The sequence below is a fragment of the Leucoraja erinacea genome, chromosome 7 (genome assembly GCF_028641065.1).
Source record: "Leucoraja erinacea ecotype New England chromosome 7, Leri_hhj_1, whole genome shotgun sequence".
NCBI lineage: Eukaryota > Metazoa > Chordata > Chondrichthyes > Rajiformes > Rajidae > Leucoraja > Leucoraja erinaceus.
The window spans coordinates 23,621,229-23,640,467 of NC_073383.1; the positions used below are offsets into that span (position 1 = coordinate 23,621,229).

Below are 19,239 nucleotides of genomic sequence, written 5' to 3' on the forward strand. Positions count from 1 at the left end.
GATAGATCTTGATTAGTACAGGTGTCTGGGGTTATGGGGAGAAGGCAGGAGAATGGGGTTAGGATGGAGAGATAGATCAGCCATGATTGAATGGCAGTGTAGACAGAGAGTGATACAGTGTGGAAACAGGCCCTTTGGTCCAACTTGCCCACACCAGCCAACATGTCCCAGCTACACTAGTCCCACCTGCCTGCGCTTTGTCCATATCCCTCCAAACTTGTCCTATCCATGTACCTGTCTAACTGTTTCTTAAACGTTGGGATAGTCCCAGCCTCAACTACCTCCTCGGGCAGCTTGTTCCATACACTCACTATCCTTTGTGTGAAAAAGCTACCCCCGATTCCTATTCAATCTTTTCCCCTTCACCTTGAATCTATGTCCTCTGATCCTCGATTACCCTATTCTGGGCAAGAGATTCTGTGCATCTACCCGATGCACCTCTATAAGATCACCCCTCATCCTCCTGCACTCCAAGGAATAGAGACCCAGCCTACTCAACCTCTCCCTATAGCTCAGACCCTCTAGTCCTAGCAACATCCTCATAAATCTTAACTTAACCCTTTCAAGCTTGACAATTTCTTTCCTATAACATGGTACCCAGAACTGAACACAATACTCTAAATACCAACATCTTATACAACTGCAACATAACCTCCCAATTTCTATACACAATACTCTGACTGATGAAGGTCAATGTGCCAAAAGCCTTTTTGGCCACCTTTTATCCGCCTGCAACTCGACCTTCAAGGAACCATGCACCTGCACTCCTGGATCCCTCTGCTCTACAACATTCCCCAGAGGCCTACTATTCACTGTTTAGGCCCTGCCCTTGTTAGACATCCCAAAATGCAACACCTAACATTTTCTGTAATGGGCCGAATGGCCTAAATCTGCTCCTATCACTTATGACCTTATGGATGAGTCTTTTGGGACCAGTGACCACCGTACTATTAGGTTTAAGATAGGTATGGATAGTCAGTTTGGGTCCACGAGTTAAAATTATAAATTAGAACAAGGTCAACTTTGAAGGTATTAGACAGAAACTCGCTCAAATTGATTGCAGCAGGTGGTTTGAAGGAAAAGTAACAGCCGGAAAATGGGATATTTTTTAAAAGTGTGTTGACAAGAGTCAAGGACATGCATGTTCCTAATAGCGCGAAGGGCAAGGCAGATAGGTGTAAGGAAGTTTGAATGATGAGAGAAATTGAGGCACTGTTCAAGAATAAGGAGGAGGAATGAGGCAGGTAAAGGCAGCTAGGATCAAGTGTAACCCTGGAGGCTTCGGAAATTGAGGAGTACACTAAAAAAGGAAATTGAGGGCATAAAAAGTACAGATAATATTAAGGATAATCCCGAGATTTTAAAAGTACATTAAAGCAAAAAGGGAAACCGGAGAGAGAAACACACAATGAAATTATTTTCTAGGCTGGGCGATTAAGAAGGCTTTCAGCACATTGGCCTTCATCAGTCAGAGTATTGTGTATAGAAGTTGGGAGGTTATGTTACAGTTACACAAGACATTGGTGATACCAGGTTTAGAGTCTTTGGTTTTGGTCACCTTGTTATCAAAATGATGTTGTTAAGGATGTAGAGAAGGTTTACGAGGATGTTGCCAGGACTTGAGAGCCAATGCTATAGGGAGCATTTGAGCAGGCTAGGACTTTATTCCTTGGAGCGGAGTGAATAGAGGTGCAGAGGATCATGAAAGGAATAGATAATGTTTAATAAATGTACGGAGTCTTTTATCCAGAGTATGAGAATCAAGAACCAGAGGACATAGGTTTAAAGTGAGGGGAAAAATATTTAATCGGAACATGAGGGACAACCTATTTTTTTACACATTGGATGGTAGGTATATGGAACAAGCTGCTAGAGGAGGTAATTGAGGCAGGGAATATCACAATGTTTTAAAAACATTTGCTCAGGTACATGGATAGGATTGGTTTTGAAGGATATGGGCCAAACGCAGGCAGGTGGGACTAGTGCAGATGGGGCATGTTGGTCGGTGTGGACAAGTTGGGTAGAAGGGACTGTTTCATGTTGTATTATTCTATGACTCTACAAAAGGAATAAAGTGCAGCCTTGCAGCAATTTGCGGTTGAAAAATATAATAACACTTGCATGATTTTCTAAAGGTGAATTTCCTATTTTGCTCACCTACGCATTAATCTGCTCTAAACAAGCTTATGTCCGGCACAGGAGAGTGTACGGAACACAGTGCAACTTTGACTGGATTATAGTATTCAGAGTAGTTTTCAGCTTTTGCACACCAACTGAAGAGGATTTTTTAAGGTAGGGGGCAGTTCGTGCACCAGACATATCCATGTTTATTTGTGAAAAATTGCTAAATGTTAAATCAGCAGCAGCACCTTGTATTATGTCACCCATGTTGTCAGCTGCTTTGGTTTGGTGGACTTCCCATACAGTCCAGTGGGCAGTATCAAGGGCAGAAATCCCAGGGGGGACAAGTCCCCCCCGCATGTTTTGAGAGGCGGGGGACAATCCGCCCCCTCCTTTGATTCGTAATCCGTATTTTAAAACTCAGTAAAAAAAAGTTATTAAAAATCTCCGCTTTCTGCAAGACATTGGGGGTGGGACTGATGATCGAGGGCGCCGATTGGACTAGAGAGACGTCGGTCAGCAGGCAGTTGGGGGGCCCCCATGATGATTCAGAGCGATCATTGGAGGAGGGAAGTGTTGGTCAGAGGCGGAAGTGGGGGGGTGGGACTGAGGATAGAGCACGGTGATTGAAGGAGGGAGACGTCCGTGGAGAAAAGATCATAGAGGGAGTTTGAATCGGCCTGTTCGCGGGCTTTTCATCGCCCGGCACAAGGCGATTTCCGTGCCTAGGCAGTATGATCCTCTGCAAACCTCCAACTCAGGCAGAAAAATCTGCCCGTACTCCTGCACTACAGCGCACCCACACTGAAATCAATAGGGAGATATGACTGTCGGGAACATAGTAACTTAGTAGTATCTGCAGTTCTTTGTATCCACATAGTCACTAATCTTTTTTTAAAAGAGCAATACAGCACAGAAAGAGGCTGATCAGCCCAACTCATTCAAACCGATCAAGATGCCCCATCTAGGTTTGTCCCATTTGCCCGCATGCAGGACTCTCACTTAACTTTTTTTCTCTGATGCCAGCCGGGCAACCTCGGCAGCTTTTTAGGTTACCAAAAATTACAGTTTAGGTGATCATTTAAGATGGCTTGCATGACACGTGCGATAATGTGCTCGGACGAAGTGCGTAGTTACCAGTCGGAATTATGGTCCATGAAGCATTCACATATTATTTCTTCTTCAAATAAAGTCACAAACTAAACATATTCACCAATCAAGACATGATATATACAACAATGACATACAGCAAAATTACAATACAGTATCTCATCTCTTTTTACACGTTGCAATGAATGCAATTTCTATTATATCTTTCCAATTCCAAATAAAAATCTTGGTTGGATTATTCAGCGTATGATGAACCTCGGTGAGACCAAGTGCAGGCTTCGCGATCGCTTCGCCAAACACCTCCGCTCGGTTCGCAATAACCAACCTGATCTCCCGGTGACTCAGCACTTCAAATCTCCCTCCCATTCCGAATCCGACCTTTCTGTCCTGGGCCTCCTCCATGGCCATAGTGAGGCCCACTATAAATTGGAGGAGCACCACCTCATATTTTGCCTGGGCAGTTTACACCCCAGCGGTATGAACATTGACTTTTCCAATTTCAAGTTGTCCCTGCTTTCTCCTCCGCTTCCCAGCTCTCTCTCAGCCCACTGTCTCCCTTCTTCCTTTCTTCTTCACCCCCCCCCACAACCCTCACATCAGTCTGAAGAAGGGTCTCGACCCGAAACGTCGCCTATTTCCTTTGCTCCATAAATGCTGCCTCACCCGCTGAGTTTCTCCAGCATTTTTGTCTACCCATTCACACAAGTTCTGTTATCCCACTTTCCTCACCCACTCCCTACACATTAGGGGCAATTTTACAGACAGGTTAACCTACAAAGCCAATGCGTCTTTGGGATGTGGGAGGAAACCTACACGCTTGCAGGGAGAATGTGCAAATTCAACACAGACAGTGCCCGAGGACAGGATCGAACACAGATCTCTAGCGTGTGAGGCAGCAAGTCCACCAGCTGTGCCACTATATTTTATTTTCCAACACGCAAAAAATTATACATTGATAACTTTGGTTACTAATAAAAAAAGAAACTATCCATTTTCAGTCTTAAATCTCTAAATGACGCTATGTCCCCCTTTACAGCCACTGTATGTTTTAATTTAGTTCAAGACTATGGGGCAGTACATTGGCCATAAAGTTACTGCCTAAAATTGCTAGAGAAAATTGATCCTGAATATGGGTGCTGTCTGTATGGAGTTTGCTCCTTTTCCCTTTGATCGCATGGGTATTACCCCGGGTGCTCTTGTTTCCTTTCACATTCCAAACGTGTGCAGGAACCTTTTTCAGACCCAACCCAAAACGTAATCTTTTCCTTTTGTCCAGAGATTCTGTCTGACCTGTTGAGTTACTCCTGCTTTTTGTGTCTATCTTCAGTTTAAACCAGCATCTGCAGTTCCTTCCTGGCAGATGATGAGTGAGCCGAGAGCGGAGACCCGGCGGCCTGGACACGGATACGGATGGCGGGCAGAGACGGAGAGTGACAGAGAGAGAGAGAGAGAGAGATAGAGAGGGGGCCCCGCTCAGAGTTGAACAATAGGTGTCCCGGGTGCTTGCCAAGCCGGACAAAATGGCATGGCATTTAGGTTGCCCGGCGGGACTTTAGGTCGCCGTTGACACCCATTAATTTCGAGCATTGCGCATACAGCCCATATCACTCTAAACCTTTCCTATCCATGAACCTGTCCAAGTGTCTTTTAAATGTTGTTTTAGCACCTGTTTCAACCACCACGTAACTTCCTCTGGCTCCTCGTTCTACATACTACTTATTTTATTTGATTTAATTCATTTATTTCAAATAGACAATTGTTTAAGTATGTGCAAGTACTTTTGAATTTTAATATTTTTTAAAATAAATCAGTATTTTTGGTAAACTGTAGCGATACCAAACGTGGTGAACAAACAGTTGCTTTATTCAGACATTACATGGCTGGTGTACATGCAAGTTTGGTCCTCTAACATATTGATTCATTCAGTTATTGCTGCTGCAGCTGAGTGAGGGTGTTGCCTCGAGCTCAGTTACCTGTACACTCATGATCTCAAGGTGAGATCTGCTTATATAGCAGGACACTCCCCTTAACCCATGATGTCACGTGACAGCCCTCGTAACCACTGACGAGGGTTCGACCGTAAGTGGTCTGACCATCAGCTAACGCCACAGGCCCAAACCCCCCCCCCCCCCCATTGACCATTTTTGAATTTCAGTGACAGCTTTAACAGCTGGTGAGCCTGGAGGTGGGGGTCTCACTGTCCCAAATGTCATCGGCACAACAGGTTGGCAATAATGGGAAAGCTTCTGTGCTGCATTACTCTGCATCTCAATATGGACCTATCACCCAGGATTAAAGTGGAAGGAACAGCGAGCCAAGAACAGGCATCTGTTGAACAACATTAGGATACAATTTTGCCAGCAGCAGGACAAATCGCACCTCGTGTATTTATCATTGTCATTCCCCAAGATTTCAACCTAAAGCTATCCTCCTTGCAGAATTCATACTTTATTTTACTGCTTATGCTATCATTTTCCTTTACAGCAAAGTTAAGAAAGCATATGACATGTTGGTCTGCTTACCATTTCGTGATTTGAGGTCCCGGTGGATTACTTTTATGGGAGCATCCATGTGTAAGTAATGCAAACCTGTAAGAAGACAAATGAACTAAACTTTCATAAGATGCCATCACAATAAATTCAATTGCAACAACTCAACAAAATGTAAGAATAAGCTTTAGGACCTACAATGAAAGAAAACATCAGACAGTTATGTTTACGTTCAACACACGGAAAATGGTTCCGATTCCCAGGGCACGAATGACTGCAGAAATCAATACAGAGGGAATAATGTATCAGGAAACAAGATTGTTGGAAATACAAGATTTGGCCAAATGCTGGAGGAGCTGGAAGCATGGGGAACGTGGTTATGAAGGGCTCATAGGTCAATGTGTTTATGTTTTAGAAGAGCAAACTTAAATGGAATGAAGATAATGAGTACAAGGTCGAGTTGGGTGTAATTTGAATTGATATTTGATGGGGTAAGGATGTTAAAGAGTATGATTGGGGTTAAAGGGAGAGTTGCTAATTTTAACCAAAGTGACCACAAATATATGTGCTGTCACATAATTCTTTTCAAAAAAAGCCACCAGCAGAAAATAGCAGAAACTCCTAGCAGATTTGGCACAAGAGAGAGATTTCAAGTATTTAATTGTCATTTGCATCTGGAACAGATTAATCAGTACCTGTTACAGGTACATTAAAGCAACACAACAAATAATGTACAATAACAAATAATACAATAAATTATCAGTAATTCTGAGTAACCAGAACATAATAGGGTAATCAGTAATACGAGGTAACCAGACCATAATAGTGCTCTCTAACCCAGGAGACAACTTTTATAAATTACCCGATCTGCGCAATGAGCTAATATGATAATCCAGCTGAGTTCACCCAGTCTTTCCCTTGTCAATACTGTGTCATGAAACATATTTCTTCAGTGCTTTTAGAAGAACAGGTCATATCCCTGTACAACAGGTGACATTTTCAATTGGCAAGCCACATAGTTCCTACCTTTTTTTGACATCACTTAACATTACAGAGCTAACCAACAACACCAGGAAAAAGTGACACCCTGCAATTTCCTCATAAAATATTGCAAATTAAGATTAGAAAAGTCAGCTGCTCCAATTGCAAAAAATCTTTTGTATTTTAAAGCTGTCATTAGAAGACAAATTGTTTATTAATAGAAATAGCCAATAGGTGCAGGAATAGGCCATTTGGCCCTTTGAGCCAGCACCGCCATTCAATGTGATCATGGCTGATCATCCACAACCAGTACCCCGTTCCTGCCTTCTCCCCATATCCCTTGACTCCAATATCTTTAAGAGCTCTATCTACATATAGGATTATTTTTTATCATATCAACCATTTTCAGTTTTAGATTTGTTTGGGAAACAATTAGTTCCACAATCTATTTTTCTTTACAATTTATTCTTTTGATCCTATGCAGCCCATGCAGAGAATAAAAAAGTAACAGCACAAATAGAAGCAATGTAGTCCATCATCCCCATGATTGGCCAAATATTCAGCCTAATCCAACTTTTTAGCTATTGTCCAGAACCTTGTAGATTACAGCACATCAAGTAACTTCAAAAACAACAATGAGACTCTGTCTCCACCATATTTTGAGGCACTGAGTTCCAGGCCTCTCCAACGTCCCTCTAATCTTTCATCTTTCTAAAATCTATATTTCCTGGTTAGAGAACTATCCTTTAAGAAAAATGGGTTCTTTCCATTTGCCCAGTCATAGATGTTTAGCTTAGTTTAAAACAAAAAGCATGGAAACAGGCCCTTCAGCCCATCTAGTCTATGCTGACCATCGATCACCCACTCACACTAGTTCTGTGTTAACCCACTTTCTCATCCACTCTACACATTAGGGACAATTTTACTGGGGCCAATTAACCTGCAAATCCACGTTTTTGTGATGTGGGAGAAAAGCTGAGCACCCGGAGAACACCCATGGGGTCACAGGGATGACGTACAAACTGCAGCGATGCTGGTTCGAAGGGCCAAATGGCCTCCTGCACCAATTTTCTACTAGATTAAGCGTGGACCCGTTGGGTCCCAGTCCCCCAACGCAATATTCCACCACTCACCCATACACGACACGATGTTCAGCCAAAATGGCGATTTCGGCCCAGCAAGCCTTCCGCAACTGCGCACGTGCGGATACAGGGTCCACTACGAATGCACGGGGAGACAGCGTCATTTTGCGTCTCTGCCACGTCACCGGCGCCATTGCAAATTGTGATGCGGCTGACGGGCCTCCCCCAACTGCGCAGGCGTGGCCGGCAAGTGGGGGCACTGTTTCTAGTTAATTTAAGTTTTAAATGGCAATAACTTCTAAAATATCACATCAATCTGAACGAAACTTATTTAATTTACATCGCGGGGCAATGGCGAGTAAGGTGGGCCAAAAATTGTAGCGCTATCATGTACCGTTTTGGCAGAGTTTCTGGAGCATACATACAAACAAACAAGATGAGAGTTTTAGTAATATAATAATAATAATAATATAGATGCTTCACACAGACAGCACCCGACATCATGATCAAAACTATGTTTCTGGCGCTTCCAGCTGCGCCATTATGTTGCACAGTGAAATCTTCCTTTGGTGTATATTTGTTCCAAATAAAACGACTTCAGACAAGCCAATAATTTCTCATAACTCTGGTGCTATCACAATCTTCCTGTAACGTGCTGACCAGAAACAAACCAAGTTGCCCATGCTTACCGAGCAGTTGCTTTACATAGTTTTCGCACAATCTCCCTGCACTCACATTATATGTCTTGCCCAAAATGGAAAATAAACTGTGAATTTACACTCCACTCTTACAATACAGTTGTCAGAACATACCATTTATTCCAAATTTACTTGTTCTGATCATCTAACATTTTTTCCAATATGCATTGTTGTTTCATGTACGATTTATTACAGGATGTTTTTAGTCTTAGGCGGGACACTGGGTGAAGTTGTCATATTGAGTTGATATTTATAAAATAAGTTTTTAATTTGCAAGACTAGATTGCATGAGATCTGGGAACACAGATCCTCGGATTCAGGAAATGAAACGTAGTGCAGTGCAACTGAACAGAGAAAATTCCAACAAATGATTGTACAAACTGTGAAACACCACAAAACAGATTAACAGAATTGATATTGAACTTCTGGAATAATAATATAATTAGGATTTATAAATCTGATTGCTGCATGCTAGCTAACATCTAATTTTTCTACTTGACAATTTAATACTGCAATAAATTCTTCTCAAACTAGCAAGAATGGAAATGTACAATTTACATTGTACAGTTGGTAAAACATACAATGTTTTAATAGTCCAGTCTCTCTCTGTCTTCTAATTTCATAGAGAACAGCTGTTCCCCAGTCCCTTGGGAATTAGAAATTCTAGATGATGGTATCAAGTAAAAGGATTCGGATAGAATATGTCTGCTGGGATGTCATACATTAAATGCCCTCAGTGCTTGATGCTTTCAATCATATATCTAGCTATCTGTATACTTTTAAAAGTGTGTGTGTGTGTGTGCGTGCGTGTGCATGCGTGTGTGTGCGCGAGATTTTGCTTTTGAAACGCATCTCCTCGAAAACCACACGCAAAAATTGGGAGATTTTTATATATCTCGGTAGGGATTTATCTTTTTATCTTATGATTTCAGAAATCCACTCTTCTCTAAATTTGGTCAATTATTTCCCCAGATTTTAATAACCATATAACAATTACAGCACAGAAACAGGCCATCTCAACCCTTCTAGTCCGTGCCGAACACGTATTCTCCCCTAGTCCCATATAACTGCGCTCAGACCATAACCCTCCATTCCTTTCCCGTCCATATAACTATCCAATTTATTTTTAAATGATAAAAACGAACCTGCCTCCACCACCTTCACTGGAAGCTCATTCCACACAGCCACCACTCTCTGAGTAAAGAAGTTCCCCCTCATGTTACCCCTAAACTTCTGTCCCTTAATTCTCAAGTCATGTCCCCTTGTTTGAATCTTCCCTGCTCTCAGTGGGAAAAGCTTATCCACGTCAACTCTGTCTATCCCTCTCATCATTTTAAAGACCTCTATCAAGTCCCCCCTTAAACTTCTGCGCTCCAAAGAATAAAGCCCTAACGTTCAACCTTTCTCTGTAACTTAGTTGCTGAAACCCAGGCAACATTCTAGTAAATCTCTTCTGTACTCTCTCTATTTTGTTGACATCCTTCCTATAATTAGGCGGCCAAAATTGTACACCATACTCCAGAATTGGCCTCACCAATGCCTTGTACAATTTTAACATTACATCCCAACTTCTATACTCAATACTCTGATTTATAAAGGCCAGCACACCAAAAGCTTTCTTTACCACCCTATCTACATGAGATTCCACTTTCAGGGAACTGTGCACAGCTCCCAGTTCCCAGATCTCTCTGTTCACCTGCATTCTTCAATTCCCTACCATTTACCATGTACGTCCTATTTTGATTTGTCCTGCCAAGATGTAGCACCTCACACTTTTCAGCATTAAACTCCATCTGCCATCTTTCAGCCCACTCTTCCAACTGGCATAAATCTCTCTGTAGACTTTGAAAATCTACTTCATTATCCACAACCCCACCTATCTTAGTATCATCTGCATACTTACTAATCCAATTTATCACACCATCATCCAGATCATTGATGTACATGACAAACAACAGTGGACCCAACACAGATCCCTGTGGCACCCCACTAGTCACTGGCCTCCAACCTGACAAACAACCATCCACCATTACTCTCTGGCATCTCCCATTCAGCCACTGTTGAATCCATCTTGCTACTCCACCATTAATACCCAACCATTGAACCTTCTTAACCAACCTTCCATGAGGAACCTTGTCAAAGGCCTTACTGAAGTCCACATATACAACATCCACCGCTTTACCCTCGTCAATTTCCCGAGTAACCTCTTCAAAAAATTCAAGAAGATTAGTCAAACATGACCTTCCAGGCACAAATCCAGGTTGACTGTTCCTAATCAGACCCTGTTTATCCAGATGCATATATATATATTATCTCTAAGTATCCTTTCCATTAATTTGCCCACCACTGACGTCAAACTAACAGGCCTATAATTGCTAGGTTTACTCTTAGACTCCTTTTTAAACAATGGAACAACATGCGCAGTACGCCAATCCTCCGGCACTATTCCCGTTTCAGATTCAGATTCAGATTCAATTTTAATTGTCATTGTCAGTGTACAGTACAGAGACAACGAAATGCAACGTTTCTAATGACATTTGAAATATTTCTGTCATAGCCCCTGCTATTTCTACACTAATTTCCCTCAACGTCCTTGGGAATATCCTGTCCGGACCTGGAGACTTGTCCACTTTTATATTTCTCAAAAGTGTCAGTACTTCCTCTTCTTTGATCCTCATAGTTTCCATAGCTACTCTACTTGTTTCCCTTACCTCACATAATTTAATATCCTTCTCCTTGGTGAATACCGAAGAAAAGAAATTGTTCAATATCTTCCCCATCTCTTTTGGCTCTGCAGATAGCTGTCCACTCTGACTCTCTAATGGACCAATTCTATCCCTCGTTATCCTTTTGCTATTAATATAGCTGTAGAAACCCTTTGGATTTACTTTCACCTTACTTGCCAAAGCAACCTCATATCTTCTTTTGGCTTTTCTAATTTCTTTCTTAAGATTCTTTTTACATTCTTTATACTCCTCAAGCACCTCATTTACTCCATGCTGCCTATAATTATTGTAGATCTCCCTCTTTTTCCGAACCGTGTCCAATTTCCCTTGAAAACCAGGGCTCTTTCCAATTTTTACTATTTCCTTTCAACCGAACAGGGACATAAAGATTCTGTACTCTTAAAATTTCACCTTTAAATGTACTCCATTTCTCTTCCACATCTTTCCCATAAAACAAACTGTCCAAATTTACTCCTTTTAAATACTTTCGCATCTCCTTAAAGTTAGCCTTTCTCCAATCAAAAATCTCAACCCTAGGTCCAGTTCTGACCCTCTCCATAATTATATTGAAACTAATGGTATTTTGAATAACATTTTTTACAAAACTCACTTTAAAAAAAAATAATCGCCACTTGCCAGCTGCTGATGTCACAATGCCCACATGCCCAGCAATCTAAGCGTACCTGCCTCCCCCCCCCCCCCCCCCCCCCCATGGATTAATGCAGCTGCTGTCAACGCGCAAGCGCAGATTTCCATGAGGTACGTTACCACTCTTTCCCTCGTTCTTCAAAACGAGCAGAAAGAACGAGCGTTCTGCAGATCCGGAGGTCACAGCAGGCCACACTCGGCTTGCTTCTGAATCCTCTCCGTCTCCCCCGCCCGATGGTAAAACATGGCGGCCGTTATCGTCGCGCGGGGCACGCGATGAGAAGGTGGCCCCCGCAGCCATTACTCCCTTGGGGAAACCTGCCCCCGGCACAGCGAATAAAGTCACGCCCCTCCCTCCTCTGCAAACCGAACGTGCTGATAGTCGCGCCGCCCAGAAGTCCTTTGAAAAAAACCTTGCGAGCGGGTAAGCGGGCTTTGAAAAAAACCTTGCGAGCCCCCCCCCCTCTCCCTATCTATCTATCTCCCCCCTCTCTCTCTCTCCCTCTCCTCTCCCCTCCTCTCTCTCTCCCCCCTCTCTTCCCTTCTGCCTTCCACTCCCTCCCCTACCCCCCCCTCCCCTCTCAAACCCCCTCTCTCTCTCTCCCCTCCTCCCCCACCTACCCCCTCACCCACCCTACGTCTCCTCCTCCCCTCCATGCCCCCTCCCTCTGTCTCTTGCCCCTCTCACTGTCTCTGCCCCCCACCACCCCCCCCTCCCTCTCTAGACGTGCCTGGGAGTTGGGGGCTATGCATCAGTAGATAGGGCGGTTATGGGGTAAAAGGAGCAAATTAATAATATAAATATAATATCAAGGGGGGGGGTTGGCGTGCGTGCGGGGTGTGGGACTGTGGGGTGAAGCCGCAGTTAGTGTGTGTGGGTGAATCAGCAGCCCCAATCCCCCCCCCCCCCCCCACCGCACGTTAGGGAAAGAGACCCAACGGGTCTGCACTTCGTCTAATACTTATTAAAACTGTGTGTGTGTGTGTGTGTGTGTGTGTGTGTGTGTGTGTGTGTGTGTGTGTGTGTGTGTGTGTGTGTGTGTGATTTTGATTTTTGATTCACATCTCCTCGAAAACCCGATGCCGAAACAGTAGAGATTTACCTCATGATTTCAAAAATCCCATCATCTGTAGATTTGGTTAATTGTTTCCCGAGCTTTTCACTAAAATTGTTCACAAATCTGATTTTTTGTTCAAATCCAACCGCTGACCAGCTGATGACGTCACAATGCCTTTGCTCGTGACCCACCTGGCTCTTGGCCCAGCCCCCCGCACCCCCCGGCTCCGGATTATAGCCGTAGGTGGGTCGCCAGGAATTGCCGGGAGGTCGAAGGTTCTCTTAGGTTCTCGTAGGTTGTAGCCGGTGCTGGTCAGTGAATTTCATTGGCTCATTGGGGAAAAAAACGTAAGCAGTAGTTTTCAGAACCAAGGATAACAGACTGGTAATGTTAAATGTCTGCCGAGTTTCACAGCCATGTATCTCTGGCTTCTTGAAAGTCGTCTCCACTCCTTCTCCCCACTCTCCCCCTTTTAAAGGACTTACCGTACACTGTGCTTTAGCCATCTTAATTACAGCGCCAACCTTCCTGGTCAGCGCGGTATCACCTTGGCTTTGCACCGTGTGAATTTCACTCAGACAGTGCTCCCCCCACTTGCCCTGTCCCCTGCCAGCATAACGCGCTGGTGAAGGAAGCTGTGTGTGTGTGTGTATGTGTATATGTGTGTGTATGTGTGTGTGTGTGTGTGTGTGTGTGTGTGTGTGTGTGTGTGTGTGTGTGTGTGTGTGTGTGTGTGTGTGTGTGTGTGTGTGTGTGTGTTGTGTGTATATCGTTGTGTGTTTGTGTGGTACCGGTGTGTGTGGCAGTCGCCTGTGTGTGTGTGTAGTGCTATTGTGTGTAGTGTGCACCAATTTACTGGATTTGTACACATCATTCAATGTGTGTGTGTGTGTGTGTGTGTGTGTGTGTGTGTGTACCAGGTACAATTGTGTGTGTGTGTTGTGTGTAAAGTGTGTGTGAAAGTGTGGTGTGTGTGTGAGGAAAGGTCAGGTTCCACTCTGACAGTCATCGTTCCAGTTGCCAGTTTTTCTGGCGACTACCGACAACTTGATAGTCGCCGGCAGTCGCCTGAAAAATCGCTTGTGGGACAGGCCCATTAGACAGCTATTGCTATGGAACCAAGATAGTCTGTACCAATTTACTGGATTTCTACACATCACTTCAATACTTCATTAAGATTACTTTCCTCTCTCAATTCCTATCCTCTCTACTTTTGAATACCAGGTACAAATTTCGCTTGGGCGATGACACAAAATAGGCATGACCAGTCCAGTTGTCCATTAAACTGAATATTAAAGAAAGGGGAGGGGAAAGTATGTGGATGTTTCAGATGAGAGGAAAGGATCAGGTCAGAATGTAGCGTAGAACATTAGAACATAAGGACACGCCCTTTACCCCATGATGTCTATGTTGAGCATGGTATTCAAATTAAACTAAACTCAATTGCCAGCATGTTGTGCTCCTGTCTAAATTTCCTCTTATCACATCTGCTTCAATCACCCTATCTGGCAGCACATTCTAGGCAATTGCCACTCCGTGTAAACAAAAACTACTGTAAACTTTCCCTCTCTAACCTTAAAAGATATGCATTCTGGTATCTGAATTTTTACTCTGGGAAAAAGATTCTGTCTACCTTATTGTGTTTCTCATAAGTTCATACATTTCTATCAGATTTTCCCTTCAGCTTCCATGCTTCAGAGAAAGCAAACCAAATTTGTCCTCTCCTTATAGCTAATATTCTCTAATCCAGACAACATTCTGGCAAACCTCTTCATCATCTCCCAAACCTACACATCCTTCCTGTAATGTAATCTCCAGAATGGCACTCAATACACCAAAAAGATTTATATGCAGCTGCACGATGACTTCCTGACTTTTATACAATATCCCGACTGATATAAGCAAGCATACCGTATGCCTTCTTTAACATTTTATGTACTTGTGTAGCCACTTTTAGGAAGCTATGGACTTGCACCCCAAGATTCTTCTTTACATCATGTTCCTAAGGGTTCTGCAATTTACTTGCATATTTTCCACATATTCGATCTCCCAAAGTGCAACACTTCGCACTGGCTTGAATTTAACTTAATCTGCCGTTCCACCAAGCCCATATCTCCATCTGTTTTATCCTGCTATATCCATTGACAACTTTCCTCATTATCCACCAACTCCTGTCATCTGTCATCCTGTCATCTGCCAACTTACTAATCAGCCCTTCTACATTTTTGATTGAGTCATTTATATATAATCACAAACAGCAGAGATGCCAACACTGATTTCTGTGGAACATCATTGGTCCCAGCCCTCCATTAAGAGCAACATCTCAACACCACTATCAGAGTACAAAACAATGTTAAAGGGAACTAAATTAACGGTTCTTTACCTGAATGCATGCAGCATTCACAATAGGATACCACAAATAGAAATAAATAAGTATGATCTGACATCCATTATAGAGATAGGGTTGCACGAAGACCAAAGCTAGAAACTGAATATTCCAGTATACTACCATTTTAGTTTACTTTAGAGACACAGCATGGAAACAGGCCCTTCACCCACCGAGTGCACGTTGACCACTGATCACCAATTCACACTACTTCTATGTTATTCCACTTTCACATCCATTCCTTACAGACTAGGGGCGGTTTACAGAACCCAATACAAACCCACTCGTCTTTGGGATTGGGAAGGATACCAGAGCCCCTGGAAGAAACCATGCAGTCACAGTGAGAAACTCCACAAAGACAGCATCCAAGGTCAGGTTCGAAACCGGATCTCTGGCACTGTGAGACAGCAGCCCTACCAGCTGCGTCGGTGTTCTGCCATGGTTTTGAAAGGGTGCAGGAAGGAATATGGCATAGCTGTGTGAATAGAGAAATGAATTTGGGTTGTTTAATCAAGGTACAGAATCAGTTTGAGTAGAGATAAGAAATAGAAAGGGAAAAAAAGTCTGTTGTGAAAGTACTTTATAGGCTCCCTAACAGTAGCTAAACCAAAGAACAGAGTATAAATCAAAAAAGTAATGGAGGCTTCAAAGATACTGTATTAATCGTAGATGACTTATTGCCACATAAACGGAACAAATTGTAGATGACTTATTACCACAATCGTAGATGACGTTGCCACATAAATGGAACAAATCACATTGGCAAGGATGGCTTGAAGATGAGTTCATAAAATGAATTCAGGATAATTTCTCAGAACAATATATGGTGGAGCCAAGTAAGGACTAGGCTATTTTAGATTTGGTCAGGTGTAATGAAACATAATTAATTAATGACCTAATGGTAAAGGATCCTCTGATGATCATGACATAATTGAACCATATTCGGCTGGAGAATGGAATCAACTTAAATAAAGCCAATTGCAGTAGCAGAAAGACAGAAATGGCCAGGAACATCGATTTAAAAAGGCAAGAAAAACAATTGACGATATTAAAGGAGATAATTAATTACTCTCAACAAGAGATATGGTTCTAAGAAAAGAATGATTCATTAATGGATAACTAAGGAAATCAGTTCCCTCATCTTTACTATGGACGTTCAGTCACTCTACACCTCCATCCCCCACCAGGAAGGCCTGAAAGCCCTCCGTTTCTTCCTCGATCGCAGAACCAGCCAATTTCCCTCGACTAACACTCTCCTCTGCCTAGCGGAGCTAGTCCTCACCCTTAACAACTTCTCCTTCGACTCCTCCCATTTCCTCCAAATCTAACGCGTAGCTATGGGCATTTGCATGGGCCCCAGCTATGCCTGCTGCTTTGTAGGGTACGTTGAACAATCCCTGTTCCAGGCGTACACTGGCCCTATCCCCGAACTCTATCTCCATTACATTGATGACTGCATCGGTGCTACCCATGCAGAACTCATGGACTTCATTAACTTCACCTCCAATTTCCATCCTGCACTCAAATTCATTTAGACCATCTCCCTCCCCTTTCTTGATCTCACCGTCTCCATCACAGGAGATAGAGTATCAACTGATGTATATTACAAACCCATTAACTCCCACAACTATCTCGATTACACTTCTTCCCACCCTGCTTCCTGCAAGGACTCTATCTCCTACTCCCAATTCCTCCGTCTACGCTGCATCAGCACCCAAGATATCTTCCATACCAGGACATCCGAGATGTCCTCATTCTTTAGAGAACGGAGACTTGATCTCACCCTCTTCCATCACAGAGGAGGCCCTCACATGCGTCTTCTCGGTGCCCCTTGGCTCTGTCATTGCTCTCCCTCCCCCCAATCGCGGAGTTACTCCAGAATTTTTTGTCTAAATCAGGTATGGTCTCAAATTGAAAGAAAAAGGCATACAATGATTGAGATTGATTTAGAAATCAGCAAAGGATGACTAAAAAGTCCAGGAGAAAATAGATATGAGCATAAGCTACCAAAAATATGAAATCAGATAGTAATAGAAACATAGAAAATATGTGCAGGAGTAGGCAATTCGGCCCTTCGAGCCTGCACCGCCATTTGATATGATCATGGCTGATCATCCAACTCAATATCCCATTCCTGCCTTCTCTCCATACCCCCTAATCCCTTTAGCCACAAGGGCCACATCTAACTCCCTCTTAAATATAGCCAATGAACTGGCCTCAACTACCTTCTGTGGCAGAGAATTACACAGATTCACCACTCTCTGTGTAAAAAATGTTTTTCTCATCTCGGTCCTAAAAGACTTCCCTCTTATCCTTAAACTGTGACTCCTAGTTCTGGACTTCCCCAACATCGGGAATAATCTTCCTGCATCTAGCCTGTTCAACCCCTTAAAAATTTTGTAAGTTTGATCCCCCCTCAATCGTCTAAATTCTAGCGTGTACAAGCCGAGTCTATCCAGTCTTTCTTCATATGAAAGTCCTGCCACCCAGGAATCAGTCTGGGACCTTCTCTGTACTCCCTCTATGGAAAGAATGTCTTTCCTCAGATTAGGAGACCAAAACTGTATGCAATACTCCAGGTGTGGTCTCACCAAGACCCTGTACAACTGCAGTAGAACCTCCCTGCTCTTATACTCAAATCCTTTTGCTATGAATGCTAACATACCATTTGCTTTCTTCACTGCCTGCTGCACCTGCATTCCTACTTTCAATGACTGGTGTACCATGACACCCAGGTCTCGATGCATCTCCCCTTTCCTAATCGGCCACCATTCAGATAATAGTCTACTTTCCTGTTTTTGCCACCAAAATGGATAACCTCACATTTATCCACTTTATACTGCATCTGCCATGCATTTGCCCACTCACCCAACCCATCCAAGTCACCTTGCAGCCTCCTAGCATCCTCCTCACAGCTAACACTGCCCCCCAGCTTAGTGTCATCCGCAAACTTCTGAAACTGATATAAAATGAAGAGAATATCTAAAGCAAAGTTTACTACTGACTATGCTAACAATTAGTGTTTCCTTAATAGGACTTAACTGCCTTCAGTTCAGTAAAAGTACATTGGTGCTAGTGCAGTCACACAAAGGCTAGAACAGGTAAGAAAGACAGAATTCCTCCCCTTAACGACAGCAATTAACTTTTTTTAAACCACAGACTGGTAGCTTCATGGGAAGTGTTAGCAAGATTCAATTTTATTTAATTCTGTCATTTGATCACGTCCAGAATTTTGAGTTCATCCAATTAACCAGTATGTTATCCCTACCGAGTGAACTGAGACAAACCATGGAGCTGATGTACAGTACTGCTAAAATAGATTAATTCCCTTTTCAAAGCTATGTGCGCAATAACTTTCTGAAAGCCATCACTGAATAGCAATGAATAGTTTAAAATTTACAATAAAAAAGCCATTTATGATTCACATACCTTTAGCAATATCAGTCCCCCAGGTCATAATTTGATCCATTACAATTTCTTCACTTTCATCGCTGGACAAATAATCATATAATGAACCTCCAGGAGCATATTCTGCAAAGTAAAACAAAACGTCAACTATTACCTAAATTAATTTATTTTTCTTTACAGTTTTTAAATATATAATTAATAATAAATGTTTCTCAATTAAGAAGGTAGTAACAGTTCACAGGCACAAATGTATAAATACTGCAAATGTACTTGCATGTTAGCCTTACCCACTTGCTAGATAATTAAAGTAGCAATAAATATATCAATTCAATTTTTCAAGACCACATTCTTTAAACACTTTCATATTCACACATCAGTAACATTTCCAGTGCATTTTAAGTGATTACACTTGATTTTAATGAATAGAAAAAAAAAATTGCAAAGCGGTGCAACTTATGCGTCATGAGTCAGCTACTGAACAAGAAGTTTGAAATATCACATTAAACAATGCACGTTCTGAAATCCTGAAGTT

General features: G+C 42.6%; 1 protein-coding gene across 6 annotated transcripts in view; it reads right to left on the reverse strand.

Annotated features, from left to right (window-relative positions):
* The window catches only part of LOC129698743 (mitogen-activated protein kinase kinase kinase 20-like), a 115,224-nt gene that overhangs the window by 78,922 nt on the left and 17,063 nt on the right, over positions 1-19,239 (reverse strand). For all 6 annotated transcript variants that reach the window (XM_055637964.1, XM_055637966.1, XM_055637967.1 and 3 more), the window contains exons 4-5: positions 18,729-18,830; positions 5,754-5,819 (exon numbers count right to left, since the gene is read on the reverse strand). In XM_055637964.1, coding sequence (XP_055493939.1) covers positions 5,754-5,819; positions 18,729-18,830 — 168 coding nt within the window. The remainder of the gene's footprint in view (positions 1-5,753; positions 5,820-18,728; positions 18,831-19,239) is intronic.